At 36.7% G+C, this 12,534-nt stretch overlaps 1 protein-coding gene across 4 annotated transcripts in view; it reads left to right on the top strand.

Annotated features, from left to right (window-relative positions):
- The window catches only part of SCAF11 (SR-related CTD associated factor 11), a 73,214-nt gene that overhangs the window by 54,240 nt on the left and 6,440 nt on the right, over positions 1–12,534 (top strand). For 3 of the 4 annotated variants that reach the window (XM_049627231.1, XM_049627228.1, XM_049627229.1), the window contains 5 exons: positions 600–701; positions 2,382–2,488; positions 3,379–6,090; positions 10,974–11,320; positions 12,300–12,518. In XM_049627231.1, the coding sequence (XP_049483188.1) occupies positions 600–701; positions 2,382–2,488; positions 3,379–6,090; positions 10,974–11,320; positions 12,300–12,518 (3,487 nt within the window). The remainder of the gene's footprint in view (positions 1–599; positions 702–2,381; positions 2,489–3,378; positions 6,091–10,973; positions 11,321–12,299; positions 12,519–12,534) is intronic. The other variant, XM_049627230.1, reaches the window with a different exon arrangement.

The raw sequence follows: 12,534 nt of genomic DNA, 5'->3' as shown, positions 1-12,534 counted from the left end.
GAAGATTAAGTTGGGGTTTTAAAATCACTTAGCTTTGGTTAAATGAAGAAGACAGGTTTAAGATTGTAGGATTTAATGTTAGAGCTTGCCTTAAGGTACCAAAGAAAACAGTAACATCTGAGTAGCCTTTTAAAAAGCTGAACTATATCCATTTTGATTACAGTAACTATACCTTCCTCTATTTTTTCCTTTTGTCTTACACTTAGTTTCTGTTGGGAAATTGTTGCAGATACAGTTTCTACTGGGATTGCTTGCTACAGCTTTGGTTCATGGTGGGTTCATGGTTCATAGAAAATAGTGTTGCTTTTTTCTCTCAGTAACATGGATATTATTCTAAATTGACTTTTTAAAAATATCCTGTCACCTAAGATATAAATTCAACCATTATTTTTATGAATCAAATCAATATGATTTTGATTTGTAATGTAAAAAATTTACAGGAATGAATTCATTTTGAAGGTGTTTAGAAAAAGGTACTTCTTTTAAATGTGGTTTATAATGTTAGGTACAAAAATTTTTCCTATTCATGATATAACCCACTTGTTATGTTGAACTTAAATTTTTGGAGTTCTGATGAAGGTCTAAAATTTATCTTTCAGTACAGAATTTATAGAGGTCAATGAAATGAATACATTGATTAGGCAGAAGAGACAGGAATTGGAATTGTCATGGTTTCCTGATACATCACCTGGGACTGGAAGGTAAAAAAAAAAAAATTGTTTACCAAAGTGTTTGCATGTTAACATGAACACAGGATACCATTAAAATACTTAAGCACAGAGGTATCTTAATCAATAGTTGTGTTTCTAAGAAAGTTTTGTGCAAATTAAACGTGGTGTTTCAAATACCTAAAGAAGATTGCTATTTAAAGAACTCCTTAAAAAGTACCCCTATTTATCTGTTTAATAAGTATTAAGATATTTGAATCATTTAAAAGAGAGAGCACCAAAATGATAAGATTCATTATTAATAATAGTATTCAGATCTGTCATCCTTCTGTTTCCCCCATTCCAATCTTATCTTTGTGCTGTTAGCTGATGCACTGCTTTTGTCATGACCTTTACATCTCTAAAAGAGTCTTCTCAATAACTATTTGATCAAGTCTTTATACTTTGCCCTGGCATTCATGACTTTCTATAATACAGACCTTTCTTAGTTTAAGTCCTGAAGCTACTGTCACATTGCTAGGTGTATTATATATATATTTCAAGTTCCCATGTAAAGATTAAGGTCCTTGCCTGAGTTTTATATTTATTCCTGTAACGTTATAACTTTACCTTATATAAACAGTACAGTTCTGCATAGAACGATGGTGGAGCATCAATAGAAGTAAAAATAGGAAGTCCAGATACATATAAAATCTCAGAGTTATATATATTTTTGTGTGTGTACAAGTTGCACAGTGTTTTTGAAGCTTTTCTCCACCTAGTCCATAATCTCACCTTATACTGGATAAAGTAGTTTTTTGTTAGGAGACCTGAACTGAACAAATAAGAATCAGAAAAAAGCTGAGAGTGGATTGGATTTGGATGCAGAAACTTAGGTCCATAGGAACACTAGGAGCTTAGGTTGAGAAACTTTACAATATAATAAAGCAATAGAAATCAGTTCTTTTCTAAAAAAAATTATTTATTTTGATGTTTTTACTTTTTGATACATGCTATAAAACAAATCTAACAAAAATATGATAACCATGTCTGTATGATATGCTTCAAATTCAAGTGATACTGTTCTGTTTCTAAGTTTTGTTATTTATTCATGGACTGATTTCTCTTTAACCTTGCTAATTTCTTTAAAACCTTGATTTGATTAACTTGGCTAAATTATCTCTTTGGTTGTCCAGAAAGGGAAGGAGGGTGGTGCAAGGGGCATGAAGGCACTTTCTGGTTGGTGGAAATGTTGTTTCTTGGTTTGGGGTGGTGGTGGTGCTTACACAGATATATATATATTAGTCACGGGTCATCAAACTGTATACTTAAAATCTGTGCATTTTATTTATTTATACATTTTATTATCCAAGTTGATTTTTTTTAGAATGGAGAAGAATAAAAGCTAAAAAATTTTTTTGACAAAATATTACATTCAATTACTTAAAATAAAAACATGTATTATATATGAAGTTACCGTTCAACCCTCTTGCCATTAATTTATCAGAAAAACTTGCTTTTAAAAGGTTTTTCTTTGTAGCCAGTTGGCAGCCATCTTTGAACAATGAGTAACCTTGAATTTACATTTTTACTTATTTTGGCAAAAAATAATTTAAGTACACTGTATTTTAAAGTTGCTAACCTCATTTGGAAAAATTAATAATTTTAAATAGTTGGTGTAATTTTTTTAAAACATTTAAACAAAAATGTCTTTGTTTTGTTTTGAATTTTCAGAATTGGTTTTAGACCCTGGAATATTGAAACACAAGTGCTTCCTCTCATCTCTTCTGTGTTGCCAAGAACTATTTTTCCAACAAGTACCATATCTTTAGAAAATTTTGGTAAAGTTTGTGAAATGTTTCTCTAGTTTTTAAAAAATTATTAGCTTTTTTCGATATCCTAAAAAGTGTTAATGACTTAGAAAAGCTATAAAAATAAAATGTAGATAGTAAGTTCTATGGATTTCTGTAAATATTTGGACAGGCATTGACTTTTAAATTGTTCCAGTTAGAAACTTTTTTTTTTTTTTTTTAAGAAATTACATCTTCAATACTTTGAGGAACTGGTTAGAAGTCTCCTTTCTGTTTAGGGCTTCAGTGTCCAAAATGTAGATCTTTTTTTTTTTTTTTTTTTTTTTAACGTTTTTTTTTGAGACAGAGAGAGACAGAGCATGAACGGGGGAGGGGCAGAGAGAGAGGGAGACACAGAATCGGAAGCAGGCTCCAGGCTCTGAGCCATCAGCCCAGAGCCCGACGCGGGGCTCGAACTCACGGACCGTGAGATCGTGACCTGAGCTGAAGTCGGATGCTTAACCGACTGAGCCACCCAGGCGCCCCTAAAATGTAGATCTTTAGAAGTTACATCTCCTATTAATTATGAACAAATAGTTTCAGTCTTTATATATTTGTGGATGACTCTTGTTTCCTCTTGCCTACGTAATACCAAGATGGTAGTTGTCAGACCAAACATATTTTCTTTTTTTTTTACCCCTTTAAATTGCCCACATGAATTCAAATCTTGTGATAACTCATTTCCATAGCATTAAAAGAACCAGATAAATACCTGCTGTTACTTAGATGTTAGTAGCTATGTGCTTATTCATAATTTGATTCATAAGTATATTTTGTTTCACTCTATTATAGACATGTATTTTATGCTAACATAAGCTGAAGCCAGACTATTATCATTTATTGAAACAAACTTTTTACTTTAAAAAAATATATATCATTAGGTACCTCTTGCAAGGGATATGCATTAGCACATACTCAAGAAGGAGAAGAGAAGAAGCAAACTTCTGGTACATCAAACACCAGAGGATCAAGACGAAAACCTGCAGCAACAACTCCTACAAGGAGATCTACACGTAATACAAGAGCTGAAACAGTCAGTCAATCCCAGAAATCCCCAGTATCAAATAATTCTGGGTGTGATGCCCCAGATAACAACAATCCATCTGTAAGTGTGTCCTCTTCAGCCATGTCAGAAAAGCAAACAAGACAGGCTCCAAAACGGAAGTCTGTAAGAAGAGGAAGAAAACAACCTTTATTGAAAAAGAAACTTCGGAGCTCTATACCTCTCCCTGAAAAATCATCTTCCAGTGATTCAGTAGATGAAGAAACAGCAGAATCTGACACACCACCTGTGTTAGAGAAAGAGCACCAATCAGATGCAGAAAGTAGTAACAGTTGTACTGTGCCAGCAAGTGTCGAAAATGAGTCTGCTAATGGCTTGAGAAGTTGTAATGAACAGGTAGAAGAAAGTGAGGAACATACTGAGAACCATGATACAGAGGAAGCAGTGGAATCTTCATATTCTGAGTCTCATACCGAAGATACTTCTGTACTAGTTGGAGAGGAAGAGGATATTCAAAAAGTCGAAAATACAAGTGTAGAGGCTAATGTTTTGTGTTTAGAAAGTGAGACTCCTAAAAATATGTCTGGAAAAGGAGGTGATCCATTGGAAAATCAAGACCAAACATCTGGACCTTCAGAATCAGAGGTAAAAGCAGACAAATGTACAGATTATCCTTCAAATGATCTTCCTACATGTTCAGGATCTGAAGTTGAAGTATACCAACCTGTACCAAGCTTAGATGAGTTACCAGAGAATTCAGAGTCAGTGGTTAATGAAGAAAAAGTTATGGAAAGTTCTATAGCAGAAATTGTTGATCATAAAGATTCAACAGTAAAAACAGAACAGCTTGTAGATGGCCCCAAATTAGAATCTTCTGAGGGAAGCATTATACAAACAGTGAGCAAAAAATCCATAGAGGGCTCAGAGGCTCAGTTGCTTGAGCATGTTGAAACTGAAGATGTAGAAATAATTGCAACATGTGATACTTCAGAGAAAGAAAGTTTGAATAGTATTCAAGACTCTGAAAATAATTTATTGAAAAATAATCTTAACACCAAATTAGACAAATCTTTAGAAGAAAAGACTGAATCTCCTGTTGAACATTCCAGATCTACAGAATTGCCTAACACACACATTGAACAAATTCAGAAGCATTTTAATGAGGACAACAATGAAATGATACCTATGGAATGTGATTCATTTTGCAGTGACCAGAATGAATCTGAAATTGAACCTCCTGTAAATGCTGATACCACACAACTGAATGAAAATTCTGTGGAGCACAGTTCTCAAAATAATATGCCATCTTCTGATCCTGCAAATGGAAAGGCTGAAACTGTATCTCAGCCATCTGAAAGCCCAGTAGATGTGATGGAGAAAGCCAAAAAGCCTCGTACCCGAAGATCTAGATTTCACTCCCCATCTACAACTTGGTCTCCCAACAGAGACACTGCACGAGAAAAGAAGCGGTCTCAGTCTCCATCTCCCAAAAGAGAAACTGGAAAAGAAAGCAGAAAGTCTCGATCACCATCTCCCAAAAAAGAATCTGCAAGAGGACGTAGAAAATCTCGTTCTCAGTCCCCAAAGCAGGATATCACAAAAGAAAGGAGACGATCTCAGTCTCGATCTCCAAAAAGAGATAGCACGAAGGAAGGCAAAAGATCTGCATCACTCTCCCCCAAAAGAGACACTTCGAGAGAAAACAGAAGATCTCAGTCAAGAGTGAAAGATTCCTCCCCAAGAGAAAAATCCAGGTCTCGGAGCAGAGAAAGAGAAAGTGATAGAGATGGGTCACGGAGAGATCGAGATCGAGAAAGAAGAACCAGGAGATGGTCTAGGTCCAGATCTCGTTCGAGGTCACCATCAAGATCTAGAACAAAAATTAAGAGTTCATCATTCAGTAGAAATGACAGAGACACTTACTCTCCTCGGTGGAAGGAAAGATGGGCAAATGATGGTTGGAGATGTCCACGAGGAAATGATCGGTACAGAAAGAATGATCCAGAGAAACAGAATGAAAATACAAGAAAAGAAAAAAATGACATCAGTCCAGATGCTGAGGATCCAAATTCTGCTGACAAACATAGAAATGACTGTCCCAGTTGGGTAACAGAAAAAATAAATTCTGGGCCTGATCCAAGGACCAGAAATCCAGAAAAGTTAAAAGATTCTCACTGGGAAGAAAACAGAAATGAAAATTCAGGGAATTCTTGGAATAAAAACTTTGGTTCAGGTTGGATGTCTAACCGTGGTAGAGGTAACCGTGGCAGAGGCACTTACAGAGGTGGTTTTGCCTATACAGATCAGAATGAAAATCGGTGGCAAAACCGAAAACCCCTCTCAGGGAATTCAAATAGTTCAGGGAATGAGTCTTTCAAGTTTGTGGAACAGCAACCCTATAAACGGAAAAATGAGCAAGAGTTCTCATTTGATACACCGGCAGATAGATCTGGGTGGACATCTGCATCTAGTTGGGCTGTGAGAAAGACTCTACCAGCAGATGTACAAAACTATTACTCAAGACGAGGGAGGAATTCTTCAGGTCCACAGTCTGGATGGATGAGACAAGAAGAAGAAGCAACTGAACAAGGTAACATACTGTGTTTATTTAGTAACACTTTTATTTGAGGAAAGGGATTATAAATTTAAAACTTCATATATATGAATTGTAATGATCTGTACTTACAGTTTAATAATGTTAAATCCCATTTAACAAGTCACTTTGCATTATATAAATATATACATATATGTCAGTATTTATTGCCTTCTTTACTGCCCCTCCCTCCAATCTTGTCAAAGGCTTAACTAGGTTAAGTACAGTTGGCTACAATAGAAGAACTTGGGATTTTTTTAAATTTAAATTCAAGTTAGTTAACATATAGTGTAGTATTGGTTTTCAGGAATAGAATTTGGTGATTCATCACTTACATACAATATCCAGTGCTCATCACAATTGCCCTCTTTAATACCCATCACCCATTTAGCCTATACCCCCACCCAACACCCCTCTAGCAACCCTCAGTTTGTTCTCTTTAAGAGTCTCTTATGGGGACACCTGGGTGGCTCAGTTGGTTAAACGTCTGATGTTGGCTCAGGTCGTGATCTCACAGCTCATGAATTCGAGCCCCACATCAGGCTCTGTGCTGATAATTCAGAGCCTGGAGCCTACTCTGGATTCTGTGTCTCCTTCTCTCTCTGTGCCGCCCCCCCCCCCCCAACCCCTGCTTGCCCCGCTCATGCTCTGCCTTTCTTTCTCTCTTAGAAATGAATGTTAAAAAAAAATAATGAGTCTCTTATGGTTTGCCTCCCTTTCTGGGTTTGGTTTTTTTTTTTAAATGTTTGTTTATTTTTGAGACAATGCAAGAGGCAGAGTGCAAGCAGCAGAGGGGCAGACAGAGGGAGACACAGAATCTGAAACGGGCTCCAGGCTCTGAGCTGTCAGCCCAGAGCCAGACGCGGGGCTTGAACTCGCAAACCATGAGATCATGACCTGAGCCGAAGTCGGATGCTTAACCGACTGAGCCACTCAGGTGCCCCAAAGCCTCCCTTTCTGTTTTTATCTTATTTTACCTCTCCTTTCCCTGTGTTCATGTTTTCTTTCTTAAATTCCACGTATAAGTGAAATCATATGATATTTGTCTTTTTCTGACTGATTTCGCTTCACATAATACTCTCCAGTTCCATCCATGTTGTTTCAAAATGGCAAGATTTCATTCTTTTTGATCACTGAGTAATATTCCATTGAGTATTCCATGAATATTATTCAGTGATATCAAACTGAGGGTTGCTGGAGGGGTGTTGGGTGGAGGGATGGGCTAAATGGGTGCTGGGTTAAAGTAATGAGGGCACTTATGATGAGCACTAGATATTGTATATAAGTGATGAATCATTAAATTCTTTTCCTTCTTTATCCATTCATCAGTAGATGGACTTTGGGCTCTTTCCATAATTTGGCTATTGTTGATAGCACTGCTATAAATATTGGGGTACATGTGCCCCTTCAAATGAGCATTTTTGTTTCCTTTGGATAAATACCTAGTAGTGCAGTTGCGGTCATAGGATAGTTGTATTTTTAACTTTTTGAGGAACCTCCATACTGTTTTCCAGAGTGGCTGTACCAGTTTGCATTCCCACCAACAGTTCAAAAGGATTCCCCTTTTCTCTGCATCCTCGCCAACATCTGTTGTTGCCTGAGTTGTTCATGTTAGCCATTCTGACAGATGTGAGTGAGGTTATATCTCGTTGTGGTTTTGATTTGTATTTCCCTGATGATGTTGAGCATCTATCTTTTCATGTGTCTGTTGACCATTTGGATGTCTTCTTTGGAGTAAAGTCTGTTCATGTCCTCTGCCCATTTCTTCACTGGATTATTTATTTTTTGGGTGTTGAGTTTGATGAGTTCTTTATCGATTTTGGATACTAGCCCTTTATCCAATATGTCATTTGCAAATATCTTCTCCCATTAGTTTTTTTTATTGTTTCCTTCATGGTGTAGGAGACTTTTAGCTTGATGAAGTCCCAGGAGTTCAGTTTTGTTTTTGTTTCCCTAGCCTCTGACGACATGTCTAGCAAGAAGTTGCTACAGCTGAGGTCAAAGAGGTTGCTACCTGTGTTCTCCTCTAGGATTTTGATGGTTTCCTGTCTCACATTTAGGTCTTTCATCTATTTTGAATTTATTTTTATATATAGTGTAAGAATATGGTCCAGTTTCATTCTTTTGCATGTTGCTGTCTAGTTTACCTAACACCGCTTGTCAAAGAGACCATCTTTTTTCCATTAGATGTTCTTTCCTGTTTTGTTGAAGATTAGTTGACCATATAGTTATGAATCCATTTCTAGGTTTTCTGTTCTGTTTCATTGATCTTTGTGTCTGTTTTTGTGCCAGTGATGATTGCAGCTTTGTAATACAGCTTAAAGTCTGGAATTGTGATGCCTCCTGCTTTGCTTTTTTTCAAGATTGCTTTGGCTACTGGGGTCTTTTTCTGGTTCCATACAAATTTTAGAATTGTTTGTTCTAGCTCTGTGAGAAATGCTTTGTTTTGATAGGAATTGCATTGAATATGTAGTTTTTTTGGTAGCATCGATATTTTAACAATATTTATTCTTCCAATCCATGAGCATGGAATGTTTTTCCATTTTGTCTCTTTTCCAGTTTCTTTCATAAGTGTTCTTATAGTTTTCAGAGTACACATGTTTTATGTCTTAGGTTAAGTTTATTCATATGTATCTTACGGTTTTTGGTGCAATTGTAAATGGGATCGATTCCTTGATTTCTCTTTCTGCTGCTTCATTATTGGTGTGTAGAAATGCAGCAGATTTCTGTACATTGATTTGATATCCTATGACTTTGCTGAATTCGTGTAATGGTTCTGGTAATTATTTGGTGGAGTCTCTTGGGTGTTCTACATAGAGTATCATGTTTCCTGCAAATAGTGGAAGTTTGACTTCTTCCTTGCCAGTATAGATGCCTTTTATTTCTTTTTGTTGTCTGATTGCTGAGGCTAGGACCTCCGGTACTATGTTGAACAGTAGTGGTGAGAATGGACATCTCTGTCATATTCCTGACCTTAGGGGAAAAGCTCTATTTTTCCCCATTGAGGATGATATTAGCTGTGGTTCTTTCATATATGGCTTTTATGTTCTTGGGTATGTTCCTTCTATCCCTACTACTTTGAGGGTTTTTATCAAGAATGGATGCTGTATTTTGTCAAATGGTTTTTCTGCATCTATTAAGAAGATCATATGGTTCTTACCCTTTATTAATGTGGTATATCATTTGATTGATTTCCGAATATTGAACCAGCCCTGCAGCCCAGTAATAAATCCCACTTGATCATGAATAATTCTTTTAATATGCTGTTTGGATTCAGTTTGCTAGTATCTTGTTGAGATTTTGCATCCATGTTCATCAGGGATATTGGACTGTAATTCTCCTTTTTAGTGAGGTGTTTGTCTGGATTTGAAATCAAGACAGTGCTAGCCTCATAAAATGAATTTGGAAGTTTTTTTCCATTTCTTTTTTTTTTTGGAACAGTTTCAGAAAAGTAAGTATTAACTCTTCTTTAAATGTTTGGTAGAATTCCCCTGGGAAGCCATCTGGCCTCATACTCTTCTTGTTAGATTTTTGATTACTGTTTCCATTTCTTTGCTGGTTATTGGTCTGTTCAAATTTTCTGTTTCTTCTTCTTTCAGTTTTGGTAGTTTAGTTTCTAGGAATTTATCCATTTCTTCCAGATTGCCCAGTTTGTTGGCTTATAATTGCTCATAATATTCTCATAATTGTTTGTATTTCTGGAGTGTTGGTTGTGATCTCTTCGCTTTCATTCGTGATTTTATTTATTTCAGTCCTTTCTCTTTTCTTTTTGATAAATCTGGGTAGAGGTTATCAATGTTGTTAATTCTTTCAAGGAACCAACTCCTAGTTTCATTGATCTGTTTTGATGTTTTCTGATTTCTATATCATTTACTTTTGCTCTAATCTTTATTATTTCCCTTAGAAGAATTTGGGAGGTTCTTGTGTAAGATTTAACTTTGATATCTTTAAAAAAATTTTTTTTAATGTTTGTTTATTTTGAGAGAGAGGGTGAGCAAGTGGGGAGAGGGGCAGAGAGAGAGCGAGAGAGAGCGACAATCCCAAGCAGACAGAGAGAGAGGGAGAGAGACAATCCCAAGCAGGCTCTGTGTTGTGAGTGCAGAGCCCAACACAGGGCTCAGTCCCATGAACCATGAGATCACTACTTGAGTTGAAACCAACAGTCAGATGCTTAACTGACTGGGCCCCCCAGGTGTCCCAACTTTGATTTCTTTTATCTCAGATGTGCACACTTGAATTTTTTTGATCATTGTTCTCATATAAATAAGTTAGCCTTTTAATAATGATTTATCTTTCCTTGGCTTTTCTTATTAAGAACATTGCAAGAAAAAAGCTTTGTTAAAAAAAAAAAGATAAAAAGTTACTCTTGTAATTTAGCAACCTGATTAGATTAAAAAAATTTTTTAAATGTTTATTTTTGAGAGAGACCGAGACAGAATGTGAGCGGGTTAGAGAGAGGGAGACAGAGAATCCGAAGCAGGCTCCAGGCTCTGAGCTGTCAGCACAGAGCCTGACGCAGGGCTCGAACTGACGAGCTGTGAAATCATGACCTGAGCCGAAGTCAGACACTCAACAGACTGAGCCACCCAGGTGCCCCACCTGATTAGATTTTATATGATTACTTCTTTAGTAAGTTTCTTGAGGTGCTGATTCTTTGGTAATGTTGAACCAACATGAACCTGCTCTTAATAATAATTTTAGTTGAATGCTTCTTTTAACCAGTCCACGTTATTTAGAAAGATAGGATTAGACTAAATGATTAGAGATTGGTGTTCTGAGTCTGTTAATTGCTGTTGACTCTTACTATAACCAGTGGTTCTTTGCTTCTCTAAAGAAATTTTAACATGATTTTTTATTATAAGCCTTTTTTCTTTTGATAGATTCTAACCTAAAAGACCAAACAAACCAACATGGAGATGGTTCCCAGCTACCTATAAATATGATGCAACCACAAATGAATGTAATGCAGCAACAAATGACTGCACAGCAGCCGCCTATGAATATCTTCCCATATCCAGTGGGTGTTCACGCTCCTTTGATGAACATCCAGCGCAATCCATTTAACATTCATCCTCCGCTACCCTTGCATCTGCACACAGGTGTGCCTCTCATGCAGGTAGCTGCTCCTACAAGTGTATCTCAGGGACTGCCACCGCCACCACCCCCTCCCCCACCATCCCAGCAAGTCAGCTACATTGCTTCACAGCCAGATGGAAAGCAATTGCAGGTATGTTTTTAGCATCTAAAGTGTAATCAACATAGTCGCTATAAGAATTTAACTGTTAGCAACAGATGTTCAAAAGAGGGTTTCCTGGCATCCCCAAACAATTATTCGATTAGGTTTACGGTAAACTTTCATAGCCCCTCTTCACTGTCCTTCCTCAAACCTCCCACTCTTCAAATAAAATGAATTGGATGCATATTATTGAACCAAAGCTGCATATATGCTGTTGTTTATGTCCAAACAGGTTTGTTTTTTCAGGTTAAGACAAAATTTTGAGAATCAAATGATGGGTGTTTTAAAATAATTCTTAATTTATTGGACTTTTTAGGGGGTGGGAACTTGTGGTGATGCTTTTATTGTCTTGTTGGGACAAACGCCAGAGAAAGCTGTTCATTATCCATTACTGTCTGTATTTCATGTTCACGAGTTTACCGTGTTCAAAAAAAAGAAGTGCCTCTGAGGCATATAGAAATTTGAATAATACTTTGTAAACACTGTGTTCCTTATAGTTCTGTGCCTGCATTTCACAAATTCTAGAATCCTGATAGTGTATAATTGGAAGATAAGGGGGATAGGGTTCTAGAATTTGGGACCTCATACATTTTTCTGCTGTCAGCTCTCTGCAAGCTATTTGACTTCACTGTCTCCTTTTCTTCCGTCTTTAAAGTGGGGGCACATACTTCAGTTAATTTTCAGAAAGAGCCTTTTGGAAAAGATAACTTTTTTAAGTGCTCTTCTTTTCCTTCTTGTTGCTTTTAGTGTTGCTGTCAGAACATCACAAGTCACATGTGTAATTTAAAAGTCACTTGACATATTTACATAGGTCTCTGTTTGAGAATGTTACTTATTTTTCTTCAGAGTCCTTTAGATATACATGACCTGAAATACGAATTTTGACTCACTTTGAATTTTTTTTGTTATTTCTAATATATGGCTAAAAGAATACAGTAATTCATTAACTAATGATAACTCTTTAAAACAGGGCGTTCCTAGTGCTTCTCATGTAAGTAATAACATGAGTACACCAGTCTTGCCTGCTCCGACCGCAGCCCCAGGAAATTTGGGAACAGTTCAGGGACCAAGTTCTGGTAATACTTCATCATCAAGTCACAGCAAAGCCTCTAATGCTGCTGTAAAATTGACAGAAAGCAAAGTAAGTGTTACAGTGGAAGCCAGCGCAGATAGCTCGAAGACAGACAAGGCAAGTTCAAGGTTGA

The sequence above is a fragment of the Panthera uncia genome, chromosome B4 (genome assembly GCF_023721935.1).
Source record: "Panthera uncia isolate 11264 chromosome B4, Puncia_PCG_1.0, whole genome shotgun sequence".
In the NCBI taxonomy this organism is placed as follows: Eukaryota; Metazoa; Chordata; class Mammalia; order Carnivora; family Felidae; genus Panthera; species Panthera uncia.
This window is presented reverse-complemented; position numbering and strand designations above follow the sequence as displayed.